This window comes from Typopeltis vanoorti, chromosome 2 (genome assembly GCF_054136105.1).
Source record: "Typopeltis vanoorti isolate ZY-2024b chromosome 2, IOZ_Tvanoo_1.0, whole genome shotgun sequence".
In the NCBI taxonomy this organism is placed as follows: domain Eukaryota; kingdom Metazoa; phylum Arthropoda; class Arachnida; order Uropygi; family Thelyphonidae; genus Typopeltis; species Typopeltis vanoorti.
In genome coordinates, this window is record NC_143550.1 from 130,224,867 (window position 1) to 130,242,478 (window position 17,612).

At 34.2% G+C, this 17,612-nt stretch overlaps 1 protein-coding gene across 2 annotated transcripts in view; it reads left to right on the forward strand.

Moving 5' to 3' along the window:
- The window catches only part of Cdep (Chondrocyte-derived ezrin-like domain containing protein), a 741,059-nt gene that overhangs the window by 422,640 nt on the left and 300,807 nt on the right, over positions 1–17,612 (forward strand). For both annotated transcript variants that reach the window (XM_090413128.1, XM_090413137.1), the window contains exon 17: positions 7,763–7,896. In XM_090413128.1, the coding sequence (XP_090269254.1) occupies positions 7,763–7,896 (134 nt within the window). The remainder of the gene's footprint in view (positions 1–7,762; positions 7,897–17,612) is intronic.

Here is a 17,612-nt window from a genome sequence, read left to right on the forward strand (position 1 = left end):
TACACAAAATGCTCTTTGGAAAACACACAATTCCTCAACCATGAATATATAATACAAGAGTCTACATTACCGTCTCTGAAATGATACTCATTCCTTTCTTCTGCCTTGTCTGGGCATCAAGGCTTCTTCTCACTCTGCTGTTCGTCTGGTCACCTTCGACATCCGTACGGCCAGATTCTCAGCAAGCAGGGCGATATGGCTCAGGAGCTTAGCCAGAGCGGACGGCATCTACTTGGTTCTTCCGTCGCACGATATTTTGCTTAGCTATCCTAGTCCAAGGAAATAGCTAGCCCTATTCCATACGCTGCGGCAGACGACCCATACCTTCCATAGCCAGCCTGGAACTTCTCTGTTGGTGCGGACTGGACCAACGTCCAAGAGGTCAGGAAACAGGAACCAAATAAGCCTCGAGTGGGGTTTTCTCGAACTTTTTGTTTTCATGCTCTTCCCGGCGTTTCTCGTATATTGCGATGCCTGCCAACGCGGTCACATGGGTTTTCGCCATGCCGTCCAGCTCCTTCCACTACATCACGCGTGCACTTGGTGTGTTTTCTTAATCTTATGACACATGAAATGGGGTTCTTAAATTAATTCAGTATTTTAAATAATTTCTTTATCTGACCCTTATACATAACAGGTTAGGTCTTACAATTTTCTTTCATTTGTTATATAATGTCTTACTCCTATTTTAGTGTTATATACATATAAATACATTTCCAGTATATAGCCAACACACAACATTCTCTGCCTATTTTCAAAGAGAGTTGTTCCTGAATAATTAAATGGTAATTCTTTTTCTTGGTTAATTCAGGACACAACAGTATAATGTTACACAAATCTATCAAGAATAATGTATATTATAATTTCTTGGCACTCAAAACATTAAGAGGTAACATAACAATCATTGGGGCATATGCATCAGAAGAGGGAAAAGAAGATGACAGTAAAATATTTTACAAAGAATTGCAGAAAGTCATAGATAAAACAGACTATTTACTACTAGCAGGGGATTTATATGCCAGAATAGGAAACCGGAAATACTAAACAAACATAGGGAGATTAGGTAAGGGTATATGTAATCAAAATAGACACAACTGCAAGATTTTGTATTTATAATAATATGAGAATAATGAACTTTGTATTCGAACATAAAGAAATAGATATATATACAGGACATGGTTAGCCAGAAGATGTAAGTTAGTTATTGACTACATTATTTCAAATTTTAAATTAGCCAAGTTAATCCTTGATGTAAGAGTATATCAAGGTTTTGAATTAAGCTCTAATCATTATGTGGTATTGGCAGAAATTCAATTTTAGCCAAAATGGCTAAAAATATATGAAGTGGAAAATAACTATCAATGGAGTTACAAAATTTCTTCATTACAAGATCTCCATACTAGGCAACGATATCAGAAATGCACTGATTTAAAAAGAGAAACCATACATGAATGAAATGATATAGAAGAGGAATGAATGGGAAAATCATAGAAACAAATCCTGACAAAAGCAGAAACAGAAAGCTTAGGAATAGAGAATAAAGGCAATAGAAAAGAGGACTATGGAACTTGGATGAAGAAATAGGAGAAGAAGAAAAAAGTTACCAGAAATGGCTCAATTCCAAGACAATAGAAAAAAAATTGAGTAAAACTAGTACATTTAAAACAAGTAGTAAGGAAAACACAATGAGAGATAGAACAGTTTTGTAACAAGCCACAACCAAAAACCTATAAAATAATAATAATAAAAAAACATGAACAAAGAAATAATAGAAAATATAAAAATACAAATAATAGATTTAAATTGTTCATATTTGGTCTAAATATATTACAACTAATAACTTTATTTTAATGAGACCATAAGTTTTTTAATAAAGATCATATAAATGTCAGCCAACTAATTTCGCTAGCTTCTGACTAGCTTTCTCAAGGCTGTAACTGTGCTAATACAAATGCAAAAAATTAAATGAATACAGAAACATTAGTAACTGTCAAACAGCTTCATTTGATATTTCATGTGGTGTAGCGTGCATGCATTCGGAAGATGACTATATCGAAGATGACTATAGACACCGAACTTTCAAAGAAGCAGCAGTAGTACATGACTACGTATCACATGATTATTCACCAATTGTAGTTCTGTTGAGCTGAATGAAGAGATGAGGCTTTTCCATATATCTTTAAGGATAATACCCTAATTTCTATTTAAATTATTGCCTGTGCGAGTACTACTGCTGCTTCTTTGAAAGTTCGGTGTCTATAGTCATCTTCGATATAAGGCATAGAGCTGTTTTTCCAGTCTATAACGTGGTTATAGTTAAAAAGTTAAAGTTAAAAAACGATGAGCTAAACCTGATGTAATGATTCTGTTGTGATTGACATCCCCCCCCCCCCCCCATGTGTTCTTTCTGTCTTATTTCAAGACTTCTAGAAGTCTGTCCAATATAAGAAAGGCCACATGTGCATGGAATTTCATACACTCCTGGATATTTAAAAAATGGGACCTTATCTTTAGGTAGTGAACTTAAGATTTGTCTGATCGTGGTAGTTGGTTTTGAAACCACTCTGATGTTATGATCCTTTAACATTCTTGCTAATTTCTTGGACACTGTACTCACATATGGTATGACTGCTGTGGACACGTTTTGGGGCACCGTTTCACGTTGTTGAAGGTTATTTTTAAACAAGAATTTCTTTAAAATGTTTGTAGGGTAACCATTAAGAGATAGAGTATTTGTGATTTGAGCCAGTTCTAACTGTATATCTTCTTCTTTTGAAATAAACTTTTGGGCTCTGTTGTGTAGCATGTTTATTATACTCTGTTTCTGTGACTTATGATGGTTTGACAAATAATGTAGATATCTTCCTGTATCTGTGGGTTTCTTGTAGATAGAAAGTTGGAAATTGTTATAGTGTCTCTTAACCAGTAAGGGTAGTTCTTTGTTCTTTTTGAGTTCCATAGTAAATTTGATCTTATCGTGTAGTGAGTTGATTTTACTAAGAAACACCAAGAGGTTTTCCATATTATCTTTCTAAAGGATGAAGATGTCATCTATATCTCCACCAAATCGAAGGTTTGGGAGAAATGTTAGAGAAAATATCATTTTCAAATTTTTCCATAAACAGGGGCTCATAGGGGGCTGCCCATGGCTAGTCCTTCTAATTGTTGGTATACTATGTCATTAACTTTGAAGAAATTGGATTTGAGACAATGATGAAACAAATGGGCGATGTTTTGAGGGAAGAGATCTTTTAGAATGTTATCGACCGGTACATTTGTAAATAAGGACACTACATTTAGACTTGCCATAATGTCCGTTTGTGATAATTTGACTGTCTTAAGTTTTTCAACAAATTGTTCAGTTTTTAATATAAGTCTATGTTTGTCTAATTTTACCTTTTAGCAAGTTTGCAAGATGTTTGGCTAGTAAGTAGGTGAGGATCTTCCATCTACAATCAGACGGAGTGGAACATCTTCTTTATGTATTTTAGGTGCCCCATAAAGGCAAGGTGTAACGGGGTGCAAAGATTTGAGATTTCTTTTTAATTTATCTGGCCAGTCTGTCATATTGCGAATTAGGGAGTTTGTCTCAAGGTGGTTAGTCATGATAGGATTTTTGTTGATAATTTTGTATGTGGCACTGTCTGACAGTAAGTAGTTAATCTTATTAAAATAATCCTTCGAGTTCAGAATGACTGTGGAATATCCTTTGTCCGCTTTGGTAATTATGATATCTTTGTTGTTACATAAATTACGAATGGCTTTTCTATCATATGGAGTGGTATTGGGCTTTGGTGGTTTTACCGTAGCAAGAATAATCGTACTCTTGAATCTAACGATATTGGCTGTAGCCTCTGGAAGAGGGTAAAGACTCTTTACTATTCCACATATGAAGTCCATTTTTGGAATGTAATTCGGGGTGATAGAAAAATTAAAACCCTTTTTTAGGATATCGGATTCATGAGTTGAAAGCCTGTAATCCGACAAGTTAAAAATCACTTTGTCGTCTGGGAGACTGTGGTTAGAGTTGTATTTTTTCTTGTAAAGTGCCTCAAATTTTTTAATTTGTGTAGTTTTACTCGACTTGAAAGTTTTTTCATAGCTACGATGTAACAAATTGTCTATGTTATTCCAAGTTGTGTAGTCTAAACTATTGGAAATGTCGTCAAACTGAGCTCAGCATTTCACATCAATAACGTTTAATTCTTACCTGATGTGCTGGATCCTTTCTCTTAATAGCGCTAATGAAGTCTTGTAATCCGACAAGTTAAAAATCACTTTGTTGTCTGGGAGACTGTGGTTAGACTTGTATTTTTTCTTGTAAAGTGCCTCAAATTTTTTATTTGTGTAGTTTTACTCGACTTGAAAGTTTTTTCATAGCTACGATGCAACAAATTGTCTATGTTATTCCAAGTTGTGTAGTCTAAGCTATTGGAAATGTCGTCAAACTGATCTCAGCATTTCACATCAATAACGTTTAATTCATACCTGATGTGCTGGATCTTTTCTCTTAATAGCACTAATGAAGTCTTGTAGTAGATTATTTTGGCTTTTTTTAGACTGGATATGTCCTTTAACTAATAAGAACTTTGGGATTATAGCAAAATCTCTAGATCTCTTCAGAAATGCAAGGTGGTTTAATAATTTAGCTTTTCTGCATTTGTCTTTTTCTAAGCAACGTACTTTGTGTTTCATCTGTAAATTTAAATTGTTCATATTTGGTCTAAATATATTTCAACTAATAACTTTATTTTAATGAGACCATAAGTTTTTTAATAAAGATTATACAAATAGCCAACTAGTTTCGCTAGCTTCTGACTAGCTTTCTCAAGGCTGTAACTGTTGTTTTAAGGATACTTGCGACATTCTGCTATTTCCAGACCGAAATATTTGGTTAAATAAATATCTTTCTTGTGATTACGTGATTATATCATTAAGGCTGTAACTGTGCTAATACAAATGCCAAAAACTAAATGAATAAAGAAACATTAGTAACTGTCAGGCAGCTCCATTTGATATTTCATGTGGTATAGCATGCATGCGTTCGGATGCTTCAGTGAGTATCAAGTACATGACTACGCGTCACATGGTTATTCGCTAATTGTAGTTCTGTTGAGCTGAGAGAAGAGATGAGGTTTTTCCGCACAGGCAATAATTTAAATAGAATTCAGGGTATTATCCTTAAAGATATATGAAAAAATCTCATCTCTTCTCTCAGCTCAACAGAACTACAATTAGCAAATAACCACGTGACGCGTAATCATGTACTTGATACTGACTGAAGCATCGGAATGCATGCACGTTACATGAAATATCAAATGGAGCTGCTTGACAGTTACTAACGTTTCTAGCGAAACTAGTTGGCTATTTATATGATCATTATTAAAAAACTTATGGTCTCATTAAAATAAAGTTATTAGTTGTTAATATATTTAGACCAAATATGAACAATTTAAATTTTTCATATTCAGAATTTTTCACCATCAGGACTTTTAGAAGAAACAACAGCTTCCTGCTTTGTCCTCAGTTACTGTGTGTAGTGCTTGCGTGCACGTGTCTTTATTTTAAGTTCCTGTGAAAATGGCAACGTGACGTTGCCAAAATATTGGAATATGGATTAAAGTTTAATTTGAATTTATATCATTTGTACATTGTAAATTCCTTAAGTAATTTAATAAGCATGTATAACCGATGCCTAAGCCTTTCTACGAGGAGAACTATATAACAGGGCAAAATTAATCTGTTCAGATGACAATGCCCTAACCACTGAACTAAACCACATCCTTTAATACTTTCTTAACCAATGGCTACAACCCCCAAAAAATGTTAAAAACCAGTAAACCACAAGCCCCCTCCCCCTTCATAACAAAGATTACACTAAATCCATCACCATTCCCTACATCCGGGGCACCTCTGAAAAAATAACCAAAATCTTAAAAAAATATGACTACTCTCATCATTTACCTATTTGTTACAAACAAATTGGAAAATGATGGCATAAAAAATTGGCATTCCTTATTCTCTCCACCAAAGACCAACCACTTCCTCTAGACCTACCTGGGGTATACCAGGTCCCTTGCAGCTGTAATCTGTCCTACTTTGGCCAAACAGGCAGGACAGCAAATGTCAGGATTTCGGAACACAAAGACTACATCCAGTTTCACCAGTACAGCCACTCTGGGTTGCAGACCATGCTCTGGATACCCGCCACAGAATACATTAGAAGAAAGCCATGTTAATACATTGCAGCAAGTTTAAATATGAAAGATTGTTCATAGAATCAGCCTCAGCTCTAAAAAAACTTTGGAAACCTCAACAAATTTGGGAGGCTTGCATCATGAGAACTTCAGCTCAACAGCCAAGACAACCCAATATAGCCTGCTAGGGGGCATCATTAGGACTCTTAAGAACAAACGTAGTTTCTCTCTTCTACCTCATTTGCTTTTTTGTAGTGCCTGTGTGCACATGTCATAGTTTTATGTTCCCATGAAGATGGCAATGTGACATTGCCGAAATATAGGAAGTATTTATTAAAGTTTCTTTTAATTAATATTCCAGTACACGTTGTAAATTCCTTAAATAATTTAATAGTCATAGTCTTTGTCAACAGTTGTTTCTTTTTTGGTTTGTAGACAGTCCTCCCTACTTCTAACAATTTTCGACAGACTGTCATGTCAGAAACATTAATTCCACTAGCTGCTATGTCTATTTAATTCTACAGCAGTCAATCTTGGATTCATTTTGCTTTTCCTGACTAGTATACAATCTTGAGTAAGTGTAGTTTTTCTTTTTCACCTATAATTTCCTTTTCTGTTAGGAGTAAAGGTACCTGTCTTCCTAAACCTCTTTAAAATCACATGAACAGTACCCAAACCAACATCACACCTATTGGTAATTTCTCTTTGATTTATAGATGTGTGCTGAGAAAGAATACATATTTTTTTAATGCTTTCTTGGAGATGTATCCATTTTATAGCTGTGCAAAATGAATTAAACACCATGAATGTCAACTTGTTTACACTATTCAAAATGCATAACACTATTAATAAAAATTGTAGAGACAGTTAAAACACGCAGCACTTAACCAAAATAATGAACTAAAACCGAAAATATTAAACCATAACCAAAATTATCAACTGAAACAAAAACCAAACCTAATCCAAAAACTTGACAAAAATTTGGCTTGTTCAGACTAACTTGTTCACTACTGTATTGAAGTAGTGAACAAGTAAGTGTAAAGGTATGCATTTTCCAAGATGCAACCATTAAGATATATTAGATACTGGACTCTTATCATGTTTTGAGCATTTTTTGACCACCTACAATGCTAATGTTCGTGTGTCAGTATATACATTGCCTTATATTTTTCCTAGTACTGTATTAAATTTTTCTTGCAATTGTGAGTAGAGAAAATAGCAAGTATATCATCTCAAAACACACATCCCCCCCCCCCCTCTCTGTGTGTGTGTGTGTGTGTTCATGCCCTCCATTGCATTCTCAGTTTACCATTTATTTGATCTGCCTCAATGGATATCCTTCTTCTTTTACGGTTATTTTCCCTGTACATATATGGAAGTAAATGCATATTTGTAACACATGCCCACCTGTGAGTTTCCAAATCTTAGTTTGTGTCATGAAATTTTTTTAATGCCAAAGTGATAACTTTCAGGGACATGCTATAATAGATATAATTTACTGCTCATCTATGTGTAATGTTATGTTGTGATATAATGTTGTGTTAATGTTGTGATATAATTTTCAGTGGTTTAGAGATGAAGTCAGCAAGGAAGAAAACATGCCAACTGATGCATTGGCTCTTCTTTTTTCAGTCGTGGATCCATTATATGAGTTTCATTGTTCTTTACTGCGAGAGTTAGAACAAAGGCTTGCTGCATGGTTAGTAGTGTGATGCTTTTTTTTTTCTTTTCTTTCTTTTTTATTTGTTTTAATTTTTCTAATTTTCCTAGTTTTGTATTAGATTTAAAAATTGAACAAGGTATCTGGTTGTGAATGATTCATTATTTTTATATATGCATTGTATATTGAAATGAAAATGAATGAGAGGATAAATATAATTTGATGGTACTGTGTCTTTTATGCTTTAGTATATTGTTTTAAATAGCTTTTGAACGGGGTATACTTGATAACATTTACATGTTTTGATTGTGTCTCTTATTACACTTTACATCATAAACCTGGAATGCTCACAATTACATTTCACTCTTTTTTCTGATGCCATAATCATGATGAATACGAAAGCATAAATATCTTCAATTAAAAATTTTTATTTTTAATTGAAGATATTTATGCTTTCATATATTTATGCAATACATCTATTGCATTTGTTCATTTTTTTGAATGCCTTATAGACAAGGCTTAGTACAGATCAGCTGTTTTGCAATGCCGGATAAGTAATTCCAAATGTTATTCCAACTGAGGCTCTGGTTTCTGTTCAGCCTGCTACAATATCAGTGAGGTAGGAAGTCATTTTTCAGATATGATATTTAAAGAGTTGAACATCATATATTTTTTGTGATGTTCAGTGAGTCCTGACTTACTTTGTATGATGTTTTGAAATGACTTATCTGATCTTGCAGCACATCTAACTTCTGCTGCTTCACCTACAGTCTCTCTAAAACAATGAACAGTGCATGTCATTGATGCATCAAGCCTATTAATTGCTCTTATATGTGAATTTTTTCATTTTTGTTTTTTAGTTTGCTTACAGATTTCCTATGACAATGCTCTGAAATAAATATGTACATTTTTTTAATATGTACCATATGCATCGTTAATATGTTCCCGTTTTTAATAAATAAATAGAAGTATTCCTGGTATCATTATATATTAATTTTCTTTGTGCATAAACTACTTTAAATATCTCTTTAATTCTTTCAATCTGATTCAGATTTTAGCTTGATTAGTTTTATGCTATATAATATTGAAAAGAACAACAAATAATGAACTTGTAAATCAAATTTTATAATATAATCAAATTCAATAATCACTCATTGATATCCTTAGGGGATACTATATGTGTGTATGTATATAAAATGAAAATGAGCAAGACGAATACAGCAGTAAACAACTGCACTATGACTTATGTTTCTGTGGTATGATTTAAACATATTTTGAGAAATTTGTTTCAGTGTTAGAAAAATAACAATGCATTTGAATGTTTCAGAAAGTTATTAGAATTGATGTTTTAAAAGTTTCTGATTATTTTCATAATTTTTGATTTCTAAAATCTGATTTTATATCAAAATGGTTTGATATAAAATCAGATGTAACCTTGATATATACAGTTTTGATCAATGTGAGTTTCAGTTAATATGGTCACAAATATTTATACCATTCCTCTATATATGTCCCCTTAAATTTCAAATAGTGCAGCCGATTACAAAAAAAAAAAAAAAAAGACACCCAAAAAAACTGCTCTCTGTAACCAGTGTTGCCATTGTTAGATCGTTAATGAGGCCTGCCTCTGCTAGACAGACCCTCATTCAGGATCTAACAAGAATGGAGCCTAAATAAAGAAAATACCTGTACTGCTGGTGAAAATTGTACTAGAAAGAAATAAGGAAAGGGGTGAAGTGTATCATATAATTGTTTATTAAGTGTATATCTATTCACCCAATGGAGAGGAAGCATTGTAAAATATTAATATGTGTGAATTAAAAGGGAAATATGTGTGTGTAAATTGGAAGTGGAAAATAATATGTGTAAACAGAAACGGAAGAATAATATGCATAAGTTGCAACAAAAAAAAGGGGGGGGGAATGTTGACAATCAACCCAAGGACAGATTCTATGAAACTGTGCATGCCACAGTGATGACTAAGAGCCATAAGGTAACCTTGATTAACCCATTGTTTAACCTTACAAGCAAGATTTTGCAAATTCTCTTGGAGGAGCTCTCACGGGTTTGAGATGAAAGTCTTCGATGTGACTGTAAGCTGCAGGAGAAAAAGGGAGTTGATGGTCGGAAAATCGAGAGAATGGAGGAAGAAGAGGAAAGATGTGAGAAGGAGGTCCAACAAAAAACCTCCAAGTGCAGACCGACGAAAAAGGGGCTCGGATCCAAAATGAAACCCGAACCGTGATGTCCCTCCTGTAGGGTGCAAAAGTTCCAAACAAGCACCTCAGATGTTTCCCAATGACAGTGAAAATCCAGTGCACGTCAATCCATGAGATGGGAAAGCAATCTGCAGAGTGAACAAAGGTCCAACCAGGATATGCACATGACTCGCACATGGTGATTGAGTGAGACTGTATGCTGCAAGAAATGGTAAGGTAATTTTGACCTATCTAAAGTTCAAGAGGGAGTGTTGAATGAAAAATTCGGTTTAAGCACATTTGTAGAAAGAAAGACTGAGACTATTTTGTTAGTTAGTGGAACTTTTAGGGACATTGGACTGGTAGTCCGAAGAGCCATGTTATGTGATCCTTGCAAAAAAAAACATTTTTGTGTGTGTGTGTTACCTTAGCTGTCTCCCTAAAGATACATGTCTAGACAATTCTTAGTATATACCTATGTGCATGCCCTCTCTTGAAAGATAATAGATATGTCATATTCTGAAATTGTCATGTAATGCTACTTAAAGTGTTTAATCTAATTTAAGGGAATTAACGAATTGATTAATTTATGTTCCATGTATACTAATAGTGTAAAATAAAACTATGTTTATAGTCGAATCCTGGTCATCGAATTGTGTTTGAGAACGACATTGCCACTCACCAAAACACGGACCGTGACAAAAACGGGAAGGAGTGATTAAGTAATATTGAGGCTAGAAAAGGGCACAACTGCAATCTCCCAAAAAATCTGGACACCATCCTGCCTGATTAGAGTCAAGCAGGATAGTTATCTAGAGCAGGGAAAGGGCCCACAGTTTATTAAAATAGACAACTCTAACTGGCCCAGAACAAATAAATTTGTTAGAGTCCGTGACCCAGGGAGTATTTTAGGATCCCTGGCCACAAGGAAGCAATTGATAAGTTATATTCAAAATTAAGAATCAACACTCATGAAGCACCATTCTAACACCAGATTGTGCTTCTGCCTCACAACCAAGCTCTCATAAGTATTTTTGCTTAGACAACCATCCATGGCAGACATGTCAAAGCAGTGTATTTAATATTCTGTAAAAGTTCACCATGCCCAAAAGGAAAAGTGATATGGCAGTGAAATCTGATAAGAAAAAACATGAAGTTATTACTTTGGATATGGACATTATTAAATGGTTTGATAATAGTCAAAGCAAGGCAAGCATTGGCTTGGTGCTAGGTCTCAATGAGTCTACAGTACAACTGATTCTGTCCAAATCTAAGGAATATATAGAACAAATCAAGTTGTATCAACATCATTCAGTATGTAGTGCACTAGCAACAGAAGTCCTACTTTGGTTGAAATGGAGATCTTTGAGTAGCTTGTCTCAAAGTTTAAGCTACTCACAGGCATTCTGGCTGACAAAATGTACAGCTATCTCAAAGCAAATTATCTTTTTCCAATTGAACAAAAAGGTAGCAGCAAAAATTTGAGAGGCACAACAGACCAGTTGCTGATTGACAAAATGATTCTGAAAAATTGCAAACGTAGAAAATCAGCCTTCTTGTGGCTTCGATAGATTATAAAAAAGCAAAAGCATGTGATTTTGTGTGTTGGTGACGAATATGTATATCTTCTTATTCCTTTCTCTCCTTCAACATGAAAAGCCACCCGCACTGGACCAGATTATTGTCCAGACTGAACGTTTCCAGGGGCATAGGAGGATCATCAGATAAGAGTTTGTCTTAGTTTATTCCCCCTGATTCAGTGCCTCAGAGTTTGATTTTAAAATACACAGAACTATTTGGTATTAGCGAAAATATACAAAAATTCTTGCAAACCAGCCTGAAAAATTGGAAAACGTTGGTTCTGAATAGAGAAGAAATTGGGGAGGTAAACATAAAAAGGGGTATCTTTCAAGGAGACTCATTATCCCCATTATTGTTTATCTTGTCATTGATCACCTTAACTAGAATTTTAAATAAAATTGCTCATAGTACCAAACTGCACAAAAATGTGCAAAGATATCTCACCTTTTATACATTGACGATCTGAAGGCTCTACACAAAATCAGAGAATGAACTTAGATCATTGCTTAAAACTGTACGCACATATTCAGTCAAGATATATCAATGGATTTTGGCTTAGATAAATGCTCAATTGCTGGGATAACAGGAAGAAAGTTTGAAGATCTGAATGAAATTGAGCTGCTTAATGGCAAAAAAAACTCAAGGCAATAAATTTCAAAGATAGCTACAAATATTGGGAATTTTAGAAGCATCAGAAATATTGCACAATAAGATCAAAGAAAAAACTAGAGCAGAATGAATGGGGTGACTAAGAAAACTCCTTAAGTCAATGCTTAACGCTGGAAATTTGATTAAAGCAATTAACACCTGGGCCATACCTGTTCTGAGATATTCAGCAGGCATTGTTGAATGGACCCAGCTAGAGGTAGAGAATTTAGACTAAAAAACTCAAATTAATGACAATGCACCATGCCCTCAATCCTCACAGTGACATTGATAGGCTCTACCTATCATGCAAAAAAGAATGCAGAGGATTATTACAAGTAAAGCAAGTTGTTGAAGAAAAAAAACAAAATCTGAATGATTATCTGCAGCAAACAATGGAAAAATTTCTAATTAAGGTAAGGAAAGAGGATTTATTTAAACACATGGAGACCAAATTGGAATACAATCAACAAAGTAAAAGTGAGAACTGAAAGATGGAAAAATAAGACATTACATGGAAAGTACCATCACAGCACTGACAGCAAACTTGACCTGCCAGTGGTTGAGAAATGGAACACTAAAGAAAGAAACAGAGTTGGTAATTTTTGCAGCACAAAAACAGGCCATTAAAACCAATATTATGAAGGCAGAAATACAAAAAAAAAAAATCAAGAAGATAGTAAATGCAGATTGTACAAAGAGAAGGAAGAAACGGTAGGCCACATTATAAGTTGATGCAGCAAAATCGCACAAATTGAGTACTGTAAAAGGCACGATAATGTAGCTAAGATAATTCACTGCCATTTATGTAAAAAGTATGGGTTTAAAGTATCTAAAGACTATTGGAAGCATAAAGTTGACCAAATCGAAATATCAGTACCAGGAGATAGCCGAATTGACGAAAAAGAAACTGAAAAAATTACAAAGTATCGTGAGTTACAGGTTGAAGTTCAATGAATTTGGAAAAGAAAATGAAAGTTGTTCCCATAATAATAGGTGCTTTAGGTACCCCAAAACATTAAAAAAACATCTGGAAGCACTTGAGTTAGAAGGATTAAAAACCAGGCAGCTGCAAAAAGCCACTTTGATTGGCACAGCATTCATATTTAGAAGGTATTTTCACAACTCATAGGCCCTTGGGGTAGGGCTTGAATTAGTGGAATATAACCAGTCTTTTACTTAAGGCCAAGGAAGCAAATCAAGGATGAATATTTTTTATATATATATATATATATATATATCTTGGAAACAACCGAGCCTCAGTAGCTTAGTCAGTATAAACGAAGCCCTTTGGTTGGAAAGACCTGGATTCGATTCCCGTCAGTGACATGAGAAATCTTTATCTGGTCTCTTTCGACTCAAGGTGAGTTAGCCAGTTTCATACGAAGGTAGGGGGTTTTTCACCAGGAAATTTGGGTTTTACGTTCCAAACCGGCAGACCGGCCTCGTGAACACTCATGGATTACAGTCATGAATACGTGAGCAATGCCTACAAAGTCACCTACTGTCAGAAACGACTGAACGGGAAAACCAGTAGAAAATATCCAAAATGTCGACTTGGAATTTCCTAATGGAAGAAACTGCAGGTAACACAGGTTCACTCTTCTAAGTCAAGAGGTCATAAACTTTACAAATCCGCTACAGTTAGTCATTCTCGTTATTTCCGATGTTCAGTTGACAAAAACAGCAAAAAAAACAATCACGTGTGCTTTCTTTTCAAAACATGCACAAAGAAAGTACATTGTAAATCGCACTTCATTTTGAAATCTCCACTTAAATGCTACATATTTTCTTCTTATTATTATTCTTAATATCATCATCATTATCTGGCATTTTCTTTTAGTACAAAGAAGAAATCACCGCATGTTATTTGGAAAAGACATTTACCACTAGTTTAGATAGGTAGCAAAGTAGCTATACTTTTACTGCAATTTTACACTAAATTGTATGAGTATGCTCCCCAAATGATTTACGTTTGTAACAATTGTGTTGTGAATGGTTTTGAAAATAAGATTTCAGATATCAGGATGAATAGGTGGTCCCCCCCCCCCCCCCAAAAAAAAGAAGAGTTGAACACGTATGTAACACATATGCACCTATTTTTTTAAATTCAGATATTTCTTTCTTTCTTAAATAATTGCATCAAATAATTTATAAATTTTCAATAAAAATGTGAAATTGCAACTATTATAAATTAAGAAATAATTTTGACATAAATATTGTATCAGACTGTAAAAGAAATCTTGGTATTTCTATTTAGGATATAATCGAAAACAAAACAAGATATTGCTGATATATTATGTACTACTGCTTGAGGCTCTTTAGTGTGATTTCTAAAGAAGTGGTCTTTCTTTTTCAGCAGCATTAAGAGTAATCTAAGCTTTAGCCTTTACCTCCAGCTGAGATTATTGTCTGTTGTCTGGTATTTCTAAGACAAAAGTTATTTCCAGCAGCAGTAAAAGTCATCATATTTGGAATTTTTTAAGAAAAAAAAAATCTAACACTACTTAACTTTCTTTTTTGTTGCATACATGTAAACAGTTTTTATATGGTGAAAATATAGAATAGAATTTCTAAAACTTAGAATAATGTCAACAGATTGCTGAACAAATGATTGAGATTACAAAGAAATAGTCCGGAATTAGAAGTATCTGCTTCGGCAGATACAACAATATTATTGGCTTACTTCTTTTATCAAATCTTAAAATAGGAAATTTTAAGATTTTAAAATAGGTAATAGGAAATGAATACTGTCTGTGAAAACTTTCAAACCAGTAAAAAATTAGATAGAGTAGTTATTTATAATTAAGTTCCAGGAGTTCAATTCCGAAATAAAAAAATCTATTTAACAAAAAATTTGGTAAGACAAAAATAAATACTTAAATAAATGCATAAATTTTTCTTTGATTTGTAAAGCCTTAGTTTAAATTTTGAATCTACTTTAGTGTGAATTAACTATACATTCACTGTGTTTAGCAATCAACAATTTGATGATGTACAAACAGTACCACTTCCTAATACAGTTTAACGAGTACATGTGCACACCTCACATCCAAACTGGTGATGCATGCTGTATGTAAAAAAAAAAAAAAAAAAGAGAAAGTCGGTAGTGTAAAGGCCCCCACTGTAACTCAGTGCCCGGCTTGTCTAGTGCTTCTGCTAGCTCTATACTACAAATAGCAAAAAAAAAAAAAAAAAAAAAAAAAAAAAAAAAAAAAAAAAACAGCATGCAGTTTGTGCCTAAATGTTACTAAAAGACACAGCATTTATTACTATATATTTAGTGCATATACACATTTAATAAACACTAATATTAAAATAGGTTTTTATTTTTTTCTACCATCTTCAGCACCCTGATGTAAAGCATCGCCTGCTTACCGTGTTAAGCCAGCCCTGTGACTGAGCCATTGACTTAATGGAATGAAACCACAGATACAGTTCTAGAAAAGTTTAGTTTAATCCTTTATCCAAGTGTAAGCAAAATACTGAAGTCCTGAAGATACTTCAGGACTTCAGTATTTTCTGAATTAAAGTCCTGAAGATACTTCAGGACTGAGGCAACTCGTGGTAAAGATGGACCAAGCTCTCTTCACTCCTTGTCTTAGTATCTCCCATAATGCAAAGCACATCTCCTTTCAGACATGTATAATGCTATGCATTAAGGGAAGGGCCACTACCCAGACCGGTTTCGAACTTTATTGAGATCTCATCAGTGGGAGCCAGACCCAGAGGTGGTGATACTAAGACAGAAGCAATGGAGAAGTCAAAATTACCTATGCAAGTTGCCAAAAGGTGTCTCACCTTATTATTAAATTACTCTGGATTTAGAAAAAAGATGTTGGAAGTTTTTTTTCTCACTTGGTTAGACTATAATAAATTTAGTTTAATCCTTTATCCAAGTGTAAGCAAACAAAGTTTGCACCTGACATGTCTGCAAGGATATGTGCTTAGCATTATGGGAGATACTAAGACAAGGAGTGATGAGAGCTTGGTCCACCTTTACCACGAGTTGCCATAGTCCTGAAGATACTTCAGGAGCAAACTTTGTTTGCTTACACTTGGATAAAGGATTAAACTAAATTTATTATAGTCTAACCAAGTGGGAAAAAAAAAATTTCCAACATGTTTCTCTAAATCCAGAGTAATTTAATAATAAGGTGAGACACCTTTTGGCAACTCGTATTGGTAAATATGACTTCTCCATTGCTTCTGCCTTAGTATCACCACCTCTGGGTCTGGCTCCCACTGATGAGACCTCAATAAAGTTCGAAACAGTAGTGGCCCTTCTCTTAATGCATAGCATTATACATGTCCGCAAGGAGATGTATATAATGTCTTGGTCCACCCATATCTTGTTCTTCCTCTGGGTCTTTTTCCTGACAACCTGGCAGAGAACACTTTTTTTTGCTAATCTTTCTGTTTAAGTAACCATATCACCTGAGATTATCTATGCTAACACAAACCTGGATGCTAGCAATGTCAAGTTCTTTCTTAATATCAGCATTTTTAATATGATATTGTCATTGATGCCATCTGTTGGAATCTTTCTCATGATTTCATATCTGTTGTCTCTGTCTTTGGTCAAGTGTTTTATTTCTAACCAAGCTCTCAGAATCCAAAGTTAAAATTGGTTTCGACACTGTCTTGTATACAGCTAATTTAGCGTTTTGACTAATTTCTCTCTTATTCCATATAAATTTATTCAGTTGACTTTATACCATTACTGGGTTTGTTGATTCTATTGTCTATTTCCATACTTAAACCATCTTCACTAAAAATTGTGCCTAGGTAACTGAAATGTTTTACTTGTTCTGTAGATTCTCCATTCAGTTGATATTTTTTTACTTGATACAATGCAGTTGATATTTTCAATGTTTCAGCCTATTTTCATTGTCTTTGTCTTGTTATTGCAGACCTTCATACAAAATCTATATACAACAATTATTCAATTTAGTCAGGGCATCTTTCAGACTTGTTCCAGAAGTGTAATCTGCATAAAGTAAAGAGTTGAGATTAACATCTCCAATTTTGAATGTCAGGTTTAATACCACTTTCCTTCATAATGTGATCCATGTAGATAATGATCCACATGGATAATGATCCTTTTCCAGATCTACAAAACCTAAATACAGATCTTTCTTATATTCCTATGATTTATCAACTATATGTCGTGAAGCAGCAAACCTTTGTTTGGCCTGAATCTAGCTTCTTCACCAGACTTCCCTTCCACAATACTTCTCAACCATTTCTCAAGTATACCTGCATAGCAACACTCAGTATAGAAATATCTCTGCAATTCTCACATTGTTTTATTTCCCTTTTTTATATATG